The sequence below is a fragment of the Carassius gibelio genome, chromosome A18 (assembly GCF_023724105.1).
Source record: "Carassius gibelio isolate Cgi1373 ecotype wild population from Czech Republic chromosome A18, carGib1.2-hapl.c, whole genome shotgun sequence".
In the NCBI taxonomy this organism is placed as follows: domain Eukaryota; kingdom Metazoa; phylum Chordata; class Actinopteri; order Cypriniformes; family Cyprinidae; genus Carassius; species Carassius gibelio.
Genome location: NC_068388.1, coordinates 10,607,827 through 10,623,652, shown reverse-complemented (window position 1 = coordinate 10,623,652; position 15,826 = coordinate 10,607,827). Strand labels below are relative to the sequence as shown.

Here is a 15,826-nt window from a genome sequence, read left to right as displayed (position 1 = left end):
GTCACACAGAGCCATACTCGAAAAAAACTTTCCGAAACTTCTGACGAACCGGAAGGAGTATTTTTGGAACAGAAATACTCCTTCAAACGTACAACTTAATTTTTGAAACTTTGTCCATGTTTAGCATGGGAATCCAACTCTTTAACAGTGTAAAAAACTCAGTATGCATGAAATAGCATTTCACCCCCCCTTTAATGACGAGATAAGCGGTTGTGATTGGCTAAGGCAGAGTCATGTGTTTCATGGTAGCCAATCAGAGCCAGTGTTTTTACACACATGCCGGCACACGCGGCTGCGCCAGCGGCGCCAAACACACACACACACACGCACGCAACCGCTACAAAAAGATTTGCAGCAGAGATGGCGAGTCAGGAGCAATCCGATGAAAAGTTGGCATTTTCAAGGTGAAGATATAAGCACTACTTCAAATTCATTGTGGTCAAAGGCAGGAACGTGCATGTAATGTGTACATGTAATGTGTGACACACACATCTACAAAGCTAGTGGCCAAAAACACCCTTTCTTACGAAGATAATACTTGAAGTGCAGGATAAAACTCTTGCTGTCTGTTGATGTGCAATAAATATTGAAATTTATGTACCTGTCTGTCTGTTCTACTCATTTCGACTGACTTGTGAAAACTGCAAAAAAAAAAGTACAAATTCTCTGACATGTAGCAACTTTTTTTTTTACAGTAACGCAAATAGTGACTTTCCCTGGTAACGAGTTACTTTTATTATAGAGTAATTCAGTTACTAACTCAGTTACTTTTTGGAACAAGTAGTGAGTAACTATAACTAATTACTTTTTTAAAGTAACGTTCCCAACACTGCTGATAGCTGATTTTGCTGCTAGGAAATGTAGGCGTGTGCCTCTCTAGGGCCTCTGACAACTGATGGTAGTGAAAATGTTTAATATAGTTCTATAGAATGCGGAATGATCTCTTTATAGAGATGTAGTCCCTCTGTTGAGTAATTTCTACTGTGCAGTTATGCATGGTTATTTGCAGTTTAAAATGTGCACTTTAAAATTCATACTTCATAAAATTCATACACTTATACTGTTATTTGCACTAAACTTTTTTTGCACTTTTAACTTTCTATGTTTACATTGTTCAGTTCCAATTATACATTTGCAGCAGTTATTTTCGAAGTAAAGAGAACCTAACTAAGACATTCTGAATGGTAGTTATTTCTTTGGGTGGGTGGTTGGGTGGTTGGTTGGTTGGTTGGGGGGGGGGGGGGGCTGTTCACCGCCAAGCATTTGTGCTTAGGGCACCCAAATGGCTAGCGCCGGCCCTGGGTGCTGCACCAGATGACCTGGCCTCCACAGTCACCGGACCTGAACCCAATCGAGATGGTTTAGGGGTGAGCTGGACCACAGACAGAAGGCAAAGGGGCCAACAAGTGCTAAGCATCTCTCGGGGATCTCCTTCAAGACTGTTGGAAGACCATTTCAGGTGACTACCTCTTGAAGCTCATCAAGAGAATGCCAAGAGTGTGCAAAGCAGTAATCAAAGCAAAAGGTGGCTACTTTGAAGAACCTAGAATATTACATTTTCAGTTGTTTCACACTTTTTTGTTATGTATATAATTCCATATATGATTCCACATGTGTTAATTCATAGTTTTGATGCCTTCAGTGTGACTCAACAATTTTCATAGTCATGAAAATAAAGAAAACTCTTTGAATGAGAAGGTGTGTCCAAACTTTTGGTCTGTACTGTATGTGGCCTAAATCTCCATCATTACTTGCCCATCTTATACTCCACAGATCTTCTGAATTCACCATCTTTAATCTTAAATTCATTAAAGATTAAAGATGGTGAATTCAGAAGATCTGTGAAGTCAATAAGTCAATAGTACTTATTCGATAGATAGACAGACAGACAGACAGACAGACAGATAGTACTATTGTTCTAACTCGTGTCTGAGTCAAGCTAAGGACAGAAAATTATGCAACTGTTTTGCTCTAAGTGATCTTAACGCTCCACATTATTTATTATGACGTTTTTGTTTCGAGGTTTCATAACATGCTCCTTAAAGAGATTACGTTACAGTGCTTGATTATGTATTGTGTAATGGTCTGAGTACCTGCATTGTAATCTATGGTGATTTCTACAGCTAGGGTGAACTATTTATATTGCATGAACTGTATTGCACATTTAAGTAGCAGTGTTATATCATATCATATTTTCTCTTGGAGTATGTTATATTCATTTCGAAGCTTTAAAGAGACATAACACTTACTATACAATTCATATTCATTTATTATGGAGTATAAATTTGATGTGAATTTCATTAGCTATATATAATTAAATGTATATAAATTAAATATATTTTATTTAAATACTAAGCATATTTTATATGAAATTGATACACCTAATTCAAATGCTGCCTATTTTTATTTTTTGTATTACTGTATTCCACTTTCCCAGTTTCTCTTTTCTTTCTCATTCACTCTCTGCAGTCTACTCTCATGCAAGTGCCCTGTTTTATATAATTTATTTATTTAAGAACCCTATGGACTCCCCGTGGATCTCTGGCACCACAGATTAAAAATTAATGCTGTGGTTCAAATAAGCCCTGTGTCTGCCGCCTGGGTCATAACGGCTCACTGAGCTGAACGGGCCAGGCCAGATCACGCTGCGTGTGGGAGGACAGCACTCAGATATATCAGAGCTTGGATTACACAACATCAGTAATAACATTACTAATGCAGGCAGTGGTACAGACAAATTCAGAGATATGTAATTGGACACAGTAAGTTCTTGTCTCTGTTTTGATCCGATGAGATTTTTTGGACATATCCACTTCTTAGATGATTTCATTTTCCTCCCAGGCTGCTCAGTTTTGTTCTTTGTATGTGGTGTGGTCTGTACTCCATGTAAATGTTTCAGGAATGGTTCATCTGTAACACTTTAGTTCAGGTTAGTTCATTCATTAACTAGCATTAATTAACAAAAAAGAGCAATACATTTGGTACAGATATATATAATATGGAATGATATTGCGGACATTATTCAAAAGGAATCGCAAATTGTATTTGCAATTGCGTTTTCAATTTGTGGACGCATAAAATGAGACATAATCCAAACGCAAATGCAAATCGCGCATTACCATTTGCATTTTCGTTTAAAAGCCATGTTGCAGGTTAAACACCACTTTCGATTAATGGGTACATAAATCACTCAAGATATGTATATCATTTTTAAAATGTCTCAAAAATGGTTTTAAATACCTATTTTTTACGTTTTTGGTATTAACGTTTTTTTTTACGCAACTCGGTGATGACGTCATGTTGGGGAGAAGTCGAGGAAAGGTAGCCTCAGTCTAGTATGATGCAGCGTTACAGGCAACCCGTAACCCGTGTTTTTCCAACCTTAAGCCCGTGAAAGTGCACTGGAATGGCAATCAAATCCGTGACTTCCCACCCGTGAACTCGTGTCTCATACTCAAACAAGTATGATGGCCCGCAGCTGTGTAATTTCGATCGAGCCAGCCGTGAGAGGGCAAATGAGGAATTGCCAAGAACTGATGTCCGAGTAGTTCAGAGAAGTACCGGTAACCTTTGTCATAGTGTCGTAGAACTGGTAATTTTGTCTTTGTCATCTAGAAATAAAAGGCATCATGCTAGCTATATGGACGTTTCTAAGCGTTTATCTCGACCTCTGGGGAAAATGTTGTTGCAAACGTAGCCGTGTGTCTGTCGCTGTGTTTGACAGGAGCTTGTGTGGGTGCTGTCCCATGTAAACTGCGCTGGAAAGCTTGTGCTGTAGGGAAGTGAGTGCGTTTGGGTCGCTATTGGTCGATATCTCTCTATCTATCTGTCTGTCTATCTATCTATCTATATACTGTATCTATTCTATCGATCTATCTATCTATCTATATATATGTATTTATCTATAATCTGCGTTCTGCGCTTTCTGAATACTCTCGTCTCTCTAGTCACTCTCAAGGCGGCTTTGGTAAATTCTCTCCCCAACGTGACGTGATGCAATGCATTGTGGGGGAAAGGAGACCGCTGTAAGATAGTATCTACTTTTTCGGATTATATTCCGTTTTGTGATACCCAACAACATAAAATACAATGGATAACAGTTTAAATGTTTATTACCAACAAGCAAATTGCACATATTCATTAAAAAATTAACCTTGCAACACGGCCTTTAAGCGAACGCACAGTGTCTGCCAAATTTAAAATGTACACTGCCAAAACTCAAATGGAATCGCAATTCCTTTTGCATTTTAATTTCCAACGTCTACACTGAAACCTGTCAATCAAGTGACAGGGGTGGGGCCATTTTATTGGGCGTGTATGCATTGGAAAGTGTCGTCACTCACAGTCGACGGTAACAAAAGAGGCAATTGATATAATATTTAGTTTCATTTGTGATGACTGTATATATACACATTTCCCTGAACTAAGTACATTTCTGATGCTATTATTATGTTTAAATGAAAACATGCGTTTGGATTATGTCACATTTTATGCGTCCACAAATTGAAAACTCAATTGCAAATACAATTTGCAATTCATTTTGAATAAAGTCCAGAATATAATTCCATAGGGTAATAATCTTTGTTCATGTTGGTTAATAAAAATACAACTGGTCATTGTTAGTTCACGTTAGCTTATGTCCATAATAATATTATCATAAAACTCTGTCTCTGGTGAATACTTGATTCTGATTGGTCAATCGTATTATTCATTGGTCTTTTTTTTCCACTATACTCATTAAACTCAGAGTGTTGGTGTTCCTGTAGCTCAATTGGTAGAGCATTGCGTTATCAAGCGCAAGGTTGGGGATTTGATTCCCTGGGAACACATGATAGGTAAAAATTGATCGACTGAATGCACTGTAAGTCGCTTTGGATAAAAGCTAGGCCATTTTTGTAAAACATCTTTCAGGAATATTTCAGGTAATATACAGAAATAAAAATAATTAATAATGTTTTGAAATAATAATTTAAACTGAAATCAGTACATCATGCCCGCATATTTATTTGGTGAATAACCATGTAAGCAAGATGTTTTTTGTTTTTTTTTTGTTTTTTTTTTTGCAATAGTGGCCAGCTTGCTTTATATTATCCCTTATACTTTTAGTATGGATAGTTCTATTGAGTCTCGTATTGAGTGATGGTTGTCTAAATTTCCCCTTGGCGTCATCAAAGCACTTCAGTCTTTCTGATTTCTTCCATCATTACCATTTACGTGCAATGCTTCAGTGATTGTGAAAGAGTTCTTTGTCTTCTCCTCCTCTAATGTATGCCTTGGTTTTCTCTCCTTCTCCAGATCATCATTAAATGTTGATGGGGATGAGTGAAACCAATAATCCTTAGACCTCACTGCAAAAACATAGCTGAAAATCAATAGGTTTGCAGCAGTGTAGGAATAAAGCTAGCGGGGGTACGTGGATGGGAGGTAGAGAGACAGAAGACTCTATCCTATCAAATATGAATCATTCATTTCCTTAAGGGAATTAGGAGAGTGCTGGTGATTTGCTGTCTGACCCAATTAAGATCCTTCTGCATATCTTAGGTTGAGCGTTACTTCACTTCAATTCAATTCAAGTTTATTTGTATAGCGCTTTTTACGATACAAATCATTGCAAAGCAACTTTACAGAAAATTACGTTTCTACAATATTTAGTAGAAGCTTATCAGTGGTGACAACTAGGAGCAATGGAGGTTGGTAGAACGCTGGCTCATGCACAGACCCATCCAACAAAAATATGTTCTAAAAATATTTTGCTAATGTTCCCATCAAGTCAAGTAAATTTTTTAAAGATTTTTGGAACCTTACAACATTTTTGGAATGTAATATTCAAAAAATGTTACACAAATGTCTAAGTGGTTCATTACATGTGGTGTCATTACATGTGGTTTAAGAAATAAAAACGTTCTATGATTGATGTATACATAATGTTTTTTTGCTAATGTTTTGGGAATAATTTTAAAGGTCAGATAACTTTTTCTGAACAGAAGTTCTATGAAGATTACTGGAAGAATGTTTTTTTTTTCATTATTTTGAGACAACCTTGTCTGAATGTAGCCAATCATTCCCTGTTAAACTTTGGTAACTTTGGTAAAAAAAAAAAAAAAAATTCTATATATATATATTGCTTATATTGTAGATAAGCAAGCCTCTGGAGCTTCTAACACATGACAGCTCAGAGCATTTCTATTAAAGTTTTCTCTCAAATCCTCAAGGTTAGAGATGTATTACCCTGTGTTCTTACAATGAAATGTAGAACTATACACTTTATAAAAAAAAAAAGATAAATAACCAAGAATCCCACAAATCCGGCAGTGGTGGAACTGAAGGCTCTTGTGTAGTGTTTTTCGTCAGGTCTGTAAAGGATTGTAGTGAAAGCCATGTTTATGACCTTGCCTATATGTTTTGGGGAATGAGTGTATTTTTATTTATTTATAAAAATCCAATTTGTATTTGAGCTTTTGAAAAGAAAATTAACCATAACAGGCTTGAAAGCTTGAAAAAACTATATATATAGTTTTTTTTTTTCAGGAAAAATACTTATTTAAATGGATATGTTAGCCAAAAATGAAAATGCTGTTATTTACTCACCCTCAAGTTAGACACTAAAGATGATATTTTGAAGAATGTTGACGGTACCCATTGACTTCCAAAGTATGGAGAAATGTGCTACTGAAGTCAGTGGCTACCATCAACTGTTTGGCTGCCAAAATTCTTCAGAATATCTTCTTTCCTGTTCAAAACAAGAAATAGATTTTATAAGGGTGAGTAAATGATGATAGCATTTTCCTTTTTGGTTGAAGTATCCCTTTAATCTTACATTTCAAGATACAACTACTGAAATTATTTTTAAGTTGAAATTAATTTTGTTAATTGTTTGTCTATATCTGTTCTAGTGCTTGTCCCCAGTCCATGCTCTGCTGCAGCCACAAAGAAGTGCAGCTCCATCTATAAAGGGTTTGCCCAGTGTCTGCTTGCCCTAGGAGACAGTCTGTCTGTCAGCTCCCAAAAAGACGAGGATACGCAGGAGATCGACTCTATTTGCAAGTAAGGAAAAAACCTGGAACAACTCAAACACAAGCATCACTGTATATACTGTACAAATACCATTCAAAATTATGCATTTTATGAAATGAATGCTTTTATTCAGCTAGGATGCATTCAAATGATCAAAAGTCACAGTTAATACTTTAACATTGTGACACAATAATGGATACTGAAAATTCAGCTTTGCCATCACAGGAATATATTTTATTATTACATTTACACATTGTAATAATGTTTCATAATATGACTGTTTTATTGTATTCTTAATCAAATCAGTGCAGCCTTGTTGAGCATAAGATGCTAATTTAAACATCATTTAAAAAAAACAAAAACATCTTACCAAACCCAAACTTTTGAAATGTTGAAAATATTTCCACATAAATAACTAATGAAAATAAACAATTCAGATTCATTTTTAGCTATTTCATGTAATCTGTAATCAGTAACTGATTACAATTCATAAGTAATCTACCCAGCTCTGTTCATTCTCTACGTCCCTATATTGCCTTTCATCTCATTTCCTGTTGCTCCCTTCTACTCTTTTCTCCATTTCTTCCTCAGCTCACTCATCTTTCCTTTCCTCCCAAGTTCTGGATATTTTAATTGACAATCTCTAAATCAGACTAGATCTCTCTCTCTCTATTTCCCTGTCTGTCTTTTCCCATCTGCCCCATCATAGATCACAGATCTATGATATGACTTTATATTATGTCACAACCCTGTAGCTGCAGGAGCTCTTTAAGTATTCATTGTGTAGCAGCATGATGTTGTTAAAGAGCAGCCTCCTGTATATCCTCCAGTCAGACTCAATCCGTTACACATCGCCCGTTTACACCACTTACTGAATGAATCATGATCCACGCAACAGCCTAATATGGTTCTGTGTTTAGCATTCAAGGCATGCACATGCAGGCAATGAAGACGGTGCTTTCTTTAACACAGCTATTTAAGCATTATTCCTCCAGGTGCCAATTAAATCTGGCACTGAGCTCACTGTTCGCGTGCACATATGCATAAACACAGGTATGCACGATCTTGCACACATTCACACACAGGTTCTCCGGATATATATTTGATCATCTGTCAGGGGAACAGAAACATTCTCCCACCAAATCGCAAAGTGTCAGGCTTAGGCCAAGACTGAGAGATCTGAGAGGAACATTTAAGAAAAGAACTGGTAGTGAAGGACATAGTGGCGCTGAAGGACAGACTTCCACTAGCTGCACACAATACATCACTGTTTAATAGGTAACAGTCCTGCTGTGCTTCAGTCTATTTAAGAAGTGGGGTTTTAACTTAAAAGGGTGTTTCTTCAGTGGGAACTTTTATGTCCCTGAGGTTGAGTTTTATCAAAACAGATCTTTTTTTATTTTATTTTTTTTGCTATATGAAGGTCAAAATGAAACTTGTGAATCTCTTGGGAACTTCAGCTTTTTGCCTACATCATTTATTTCTTCTAGTTTTTGTGTATAGACTGTTTTACTCAGACTTTCAGGGCCCTATTTTAACGATATAAATGCAAATTGTAAAGCGTATATATATATATATATATATATATATATATATATATATATATATATATATATATATTTGTTTATTTATTTATTTGATTATTTATTTAGCCTAAAAAAAATTCTTATGCATTGCAATCCTTTAATTTGTAATATTTGGCATGTTTGTGTGCTGCTGTGCATCCCTGTGTTTAATAAGCAGTGCTTACGCTCTTTAAATAACAAACAAAAAACATTGCGCCAGACTTTAGACCAGGTTTTGAGCTCCTTAAAATAGCATTGCACCAGCAATGCGCCTGAATGATGCCGGACTGAAACTAGCAAACACACTTGCCCTGCACCTTGCGTCGCATTGGCCCGGGTGTATTATAGGTCCCTCAGTGTTAAAACATAAAAATAAAATAAAATAAAACAAATATTACAAAAAAATACTTTTGAAAAACTATGTTGATAACACTTTTGAATAGGAAACACATATTTACCCTCAATAAACTCCAAATTTCCTTATTAATAGTTAATAAGGTTGTTGTTAAGTTTAGGTATGGATTAAGATTAAGGTATCTAAAATATGGCCATGCAGAATATGTGCTTTATAATTACTAATAAACAGCCAATATGCTAGTAATATGTATGCTATTAAGCAACTTGTTAGTGGTGAGAATCGTTCCTTAAAATAATCGTTACCACGATGATCATTTAACAAAGAATTAATTTTAATATTTATTTAGGTGATAATGATCAACTGTCCATCATTGTTTTGTTATTTCCATCAATAAAAACTATCAATAATTTTGCCATGATGTTTTATCAAAAATGAGTGTACAACAGGCCAGAGAAGAGCAAGAGAATAGTGATGAGATGAGAGAAGAAAACAAAGGAAAATCAGAATATTTTTATTTATCTTAGAACATGTCTTATTATGAAAAAAAAGTGTGAAAATATTTTAATTGTGTATTTTTTTTGAATACATAAAATGCTAAAAAAAATAAAAAATAAAAAAAAAGGTTGCAAATTTCGACCACTATAATTTTATTATTATTACAGAATGCTATTGTCAAAGAAATATGAAAAAATGGCAGGAAAAAATGCTTTTTATTTCACATAAATATGAATATTTGTAATCTTGATGTGCGGTCATTTCAAAGTGTAGATTAACCAAAAACGTTATTTTGTCTGCAAAGTTTTTAAAATATAAAACATATAGTGCTTCATACTTGTTATAACTAACTTCTTACTAAATATAATATCCAAATATTTTGAATTAGAAAATAAATCAGAGCCTGACCGTAAGTAAGTTAATAACATTAAAAAGCCCCATACTGTAGTGCCTTATCCTTCATTTTAAACTATGGCTACATGAAAGATGTTTCAAGTTTCAGATGTATATTTTTTTTATCAGATTCTCACTCATTAGCTTGTAGATTAGGTATTAATAATCCAGGAGATTTAACCTTTAGCTTGTGTCTGCTGCAGATCCTGGGATGATTTTCATGACTGTGCAAATGTGGCCATGGCCGGCTGCCCCGAGGAAGCTGCTGTGGTGTGGGAGTCTCTGAGGCAAGAGTCCAAAAAGATGCAGTTTTCCGGAAACCTTTATGAGATGTGCTCCAGTCGTAGCCAATCAGCAGCTGCCTCGGATTCCCAAAGCCCCGATGAAACCAATCAGGAGTCGTTAAAGGGACGTGCTAGTCATACAAGCCTGACCTTTCTGACCTTCTGTTTGCCTGTACTACTACTGTTTCCATGGATGTGATCGCATCTCAAGACTCAGCTCCGAGTTCAAATATTCAGCACATAGACAACGATACCGACTGGTTTGGTTCTGACATTTTCATGTAGTAGAATAAGATAAGTTTTATGCTTCAAATCAAATATTTTCAGAACAAACAGAATGCAATTTCCACATAAAGGATGCTTGTTTTCAACAAACATGTTTTCAGGTCTAAACGCTTGCTTTTATTTAAAATCTTCTAAAAATAGCAAACTTCATTTTAAGCACAATCAAGGCACAAATTTCATTCATAGGAGGACCAAAATGCACCTCAAATGACTCCAGGCCTGATGAGGACGGATAAAAGATGGCGGAAGACAATTCCAAACATTTGAAATGAAGGGCGAATGCAATAGAGTATCAAAGCAATGTAAAGAGCCCTCAAAAATGTTATTATTTCACTCTGTGAACATTCTTCTTTTTTAGGATCCTGAGAGGATTAAGTTTAAGGGTTACATCAAATAAAGTAAATCTAAGCAACACGGCTCACCTACAGGCTTTGGAACAGGCTTGTCAGACGTCGTTGCGGTCTAAAGTCTGAATGCCTTTGGCTGACGGTTTAAACCCAGTTTATTAATCACGGGTTCGTTGATTCAGTTTAACGAACAGCACAACATTTTGCTCCAAGGTGTTTTTGTTCTAGTCTGAATCAGTTTGGAACTGCTCTTCATTTGATGTTGGTCAGAGTACTGTGTATATATTGTATAGTTTTAAATTATACATACCTCATATTTACATTTTTAGTTTTTCAGATATGTGTATTTGTAATAACACAAGAAATGATGGATCAGCTTAAAAAAATCATGATGGTACAGTAATGTAAAAATGACCGATATGCTGTAAAGATGATCTTTATGTAAATACGAATGCTATATGAAACACGTGATCATTTAGTGCATAATGAACAGATGAGGCAAATCAATGGAGGTGAACTCATTAACATCAATAAGATCAAATTGTGTATGATTAACACCATAAAAATGAGCTTACAATGTATTCCTATGGGTACATGACTTTGTGTGTTTTTCCCGGATCAGCTTTCATTACTTCTACTCGATGCTTGGCTCCGCTCCGCTCCGCTCAGGGGATTCCTCAGTCAGTGTGATTTATGTTTAATTTTTAGGCTTAAGTGGCAATAAATCATGTTTGTCAATGCAGTGAACTTATTAAGGAGGGCAAAAACCATTTATTTACTTAGAAAAAACAAAAAAACATTAATAGGTGAGAGTTGTCACTTATGTCTCTCTCTCTCTTTTTTTTTTGTGCTTTTGTGTTGTAGACTGACTATCAACACACTATCAACACAATTTTCCAAATTAAGTCAGTGATCTAGTACAATCTAATGAAAATATGACTAAATAACACAGTAAGGGCTAATATGTACAAATTTCAAGTGTACATCACTCCTTTCTACATAGAGCATTTTAATATCTCCTTTGTTTATAATCTTTAATAATATATGGAGGCAGTAATAATTTGCTTGATAGTTGCATTTCCTGAATCAAATGACAAACAGTTGTTTTCTCTTTTTATTTTGATATTATATATATTGCTAATTGCTCACCCATTTGAAGTTGTCCCCTGATGTCTACAAAAAAATCAAATAAAATTGAAGACCAATGAATGGTCTTCTAAAAATGATCTCACATTGTTAAAGGTGTCTGAAAGAATATTTTCAATGCTTCTTGATTTATGTCTGCACAATTAGTTGCTATACATACCAGTATATTCCATACATTATATAAATAAATCTATTGCTATTTCATAAATAAAAAGTGCTGGCTGGTAAACTTGTTGAAAGTAACTGGGATTTTCCCCTTCTTTAATGCCATATAAAAACGTAACTGTTTTTACAGCTTGCAGAATGTGTATAAATCTCTTGTTCTCACTTTGGAAGGCTCTTTTTATTATTATTCCTCTACCTCTTTCAGATATCAATATTCTATGTTCCACAGATGCCTCTGTAAACACAGACACACCTTCAGTTAGCAAGACAGCTGAATCCTCCTCAGAACATATACATCAACACTCAACGGTGGTTTGAGAACAACCATTTCTGTGGGCATTACTATGTAACATTTCTCTTAAAATCATGAATTATGTATGTTTGTACAGAAAACACGAACAAATGTGTTTAGAAAATGAGTGTAGTTGATTTTATTGGCAAAGTACTTTGGCTCGTGTTACAGCTAGAATACATCTCGATGTTGTGTGCTCTGATGATATATGGTAATCCAGTAACAGTTAAAAGAGTTATGGGGAAGCACCATGGTTTTATTGCTCATAATCTGTTATGTTTACGTGGGCGTTTTAATTGCAAAGACGCTTAATATTTTTCATCTTCCCTTAGATACATGTTAATACTCTGTCTGTGGCAGCATAGTTAACATACAGGACAATTCTGTTACACTCTGATTCATAAGAAAATTTAAAGAGAGTTTCTCTAATAAAATTGACGTGATGTTTTAAAGGTCCCCTGCTGGAAAATCCATCTTAAAAGTACAGTTGATTCAAAAAGGACAATTGTTTTACGGACCCTCCAAACCTGTATGCAGTTGTTTCTTCTGTGGAACACAAAAGAAGATATTTTGAAGAATGTTGGCAACCCATTGCCTTATTTGTATTTTTTGTCTATACAATGGAACCAAGGTGTGAGGGTGAGTAAGTCATGACAGAGTTTTTATTTTTGGGTAAACTATACCCTTTAAGCTTGATTTCCACCCGAAAGAAGCAAAACTGACTAATGAACCTCAAAAATAATATGATTAATTTTTAATGCATTCAACTATATCTGTCCTTCAGGAAGATGTTGTCACTGGAAACCACAGTGTTCACATCTCAGTGTTGATGTCTTGATCATTAATCAACTCATGGTGAAGCAGACAGTTTGTGCTTGATTTAGGTGAGAGATCTGATCTGCTGGGCCACTTGCCCTCTGTGCAGACATGCACAAAGTTCACAGACACAAACTAACACACACACACACACACACACACACATGACTAAGACTCATGGCAAATTATAACACTGCTTCCATTAATCAGACCCTTCCTGATTGATCGGGGGAGGATGAGTTGTTTGATCACATCCCGCCCTTCACTTCACCCCCTCTCCTTCCTCTCTCCACCGCTCTTGGCAGCTTTTCTGATCTGACACATTACCATTTTAGGGAGGGCCAGGTGATATTTTATGAATCCTCTGAAAAAGAGTGCAGGGAATAGAGGCATACAGTTAACTTAAATCATGCTCTGACTCCAACAACTCCATCCTTATTTTTACGTTGTTTTTTTATTTTTATTTAATATCTGATATGTTTTCACATCCTGAATTAGATTTTCTAGTAACTCTTTCTGAAGATTGCATCATTGCAAGTTGCTGTCTTTATGAATAAGCCATTTGAATCATTCACTCAACAGATTCGTTCAAAAACAATGGTTTATATAGAAACAAACAAGTGACCAGGCCTAAAACCACTTGAGAGCAGGCCTGCCTTGTCCCACGTCTAATAATTGCCAAAGTTTAGAGCAGAATTTGCTGTTTTTTTTACTCACCCTCAGACCATTGAGGTAGTTGACTTTCTTTAATCACTAGAACACTAAAAATGATTTTTAGCTAGACCCATGGTCCTTGGTGATTCAGAAATGCAAGCTAACAGGTGCCGTCATTTTGAGAGTCAAAAAAGCTACTTGAAATTGCATCGTATGATTCAGGAACAAATCTTTGAATCATTTATGGAAGAATTTCATTCAATAACACTAATTCACTCAGGAACTGCTGTGTGTTGCTCAGGCACGGAGAAGAACAATGGTTATCCTACACTTCTTATTATGTTTGGAACTATTGTCTTTTGGCTGAGAAAAAAATAGACAAAGTAACTGGAGATATTATGTCAAAAATGAAGCATAGACTCTGTTGTCACATGCAGTACTGTAAAATGGACGGTTCTTTTAAATCGTGGGGTCTCAGATTGTTTTGTGAATACAAAGGCAGCACAGCACATCTATGTCTACAGTGTTGTGTCAAATCATAAATTCTTTCAGTCTTTCTCAATATATTGTTACATCAGCAACTTTCCCTCAGCCAGCAACAAATGTACCATGATAGATAATAGCTGTTAAAATCCTTCTGCATGTTCACTCATTAAACTCAGGAAGACATACGGTAATTTATCACTCAGGAAATCCTGATATTGCCCATTCCAGCTTCAAGCAAAACTAGCACATGCTCCCTTATTAAATCTCTGCCCAAGGGGCCGAAACTAGTTTACTTTCTGGAATTGCTAGAGATAAAATGTATATAAGCTCCTCTCTCTCTCACATATTCCTTCATTTTAATTCGTTCCTCTTTCTCTCTCCTTTTCCCTCTGTCTATGATAGAGGGTCAATCTGATGTCTTGAGGTGGACACAATGAAATATAGATAAAGAGGGAATTTATATGGCATGAGGGTGAATGGATAGATATAAGATTGAAGCTTGTTAATAAAATCGGCAAAAATACTAATATGTGAAAACCTGCACATTAAAAATTTGGCAAAAACATTTAAACACAGTTTGTGTTCAGTTTCTACAGAACATTTCCACAGAAATCAGATGCAAATAATCAGGATTTCTTTATTACACAGACATTATTTTTAAAATATACAATAAACATATTATTTTTGCTTTTACAATATATAATTACTTCTAAAAAATGTAATTGAAGTAAATTAAATGGACTTCTTTAGAATTACTTATAATTATACTGGTAACTTATTTTAAAAGTATTTTTAAAGTATCTAAATTGTAATTACAATACAAACTGTTGCATCCTTTTTTCTTACTTTTTTATTTTTGCTACATCATTATCAGACCCACATTTATGTATCTTTTCACCATCTGTGCATCATCCTTCAAGGATTATTTCATGAATTGCTAGTAAAGACTGGTTTTTCTTTCCAGCGATCGACTTGCAGGGTGCAACTATATCCTACAATCAATACTTGCTTACACACATGGCTCTGTATTTTCCCACAGGCACGTTCTCCTGGCCAGATGAAAGTCTGCTTCTTAAAGTTTGTATTTTCTTCCACCTTATTAAACATACAGGTTTGTTTTAATCATTTAAAATGTGTTATATTATCACAGAAGAGTCCCAAAATAATTTTGTATTGTGTCAGTATCATATCAATTGTATAGTTTTTGCTTTTATGGGTCTCATAAACTGCAACACTTCAACATATTATACAGCAGAGCTCTCATTTCAGGAGGACAGGGGTTACTCAAAGTGTGTGTGTGTGTGTGTGTGTGTGTTTGTGCTCTTACAAAGCTGTTATTCATTTTCCACTGCTGCCATATTTGAATTCCCTGCTGAGACAAGAATGGTCCCTGAAAGAGTCCCTGTGGAAATCACAGGAGGCAGTGGTGGGCTTGCAATTGCTTTGCGCTCAGGAAAAGAGTAATGAATAATCTATTGGCACTACAGGAGGGGTGGGTTAAATGGTTATTGGTTAGGGGGAGAACA

The 15,826-nt window shown here is 35.5% G+C and overlaps 2 protein-coding genes across 2 annotated transcripts in view; one reads left to right on the top strand and one right to left on the bottom strand.

Moving 5' to 3' along the window:
- The window catches only part of LOC127934284 (neuritin-like protein), a 35,488-nt gene extending 23,516 nt beyond the window's left edge, over positions 1-11,972 (top strand). The window contains exons 2-3 of the mRNA XM_052531562.1: positions 6,894-7,044; positions 10,029-11,972. Coding sequence (XP_052387522.1) covers positions 6,894-7,044; positions 10,029-10,308 — 431 coding nt within the window. The 3' untranslated portion in view covers positions 10,309-11,972. The remainder of the gene's footprint in view (positions 1-6,893; positions 7,045-10,028) is intronic.
- LOC127934275 (rho family-interacting cell polarization regulator 1) overlaps positions 1-15,826 on the bottom strand; it is a 299,157-nt gene that overhangs the window by 202,098 nt on the left and 81,233 nt on the right. The window lies entirely within an intron of this gene.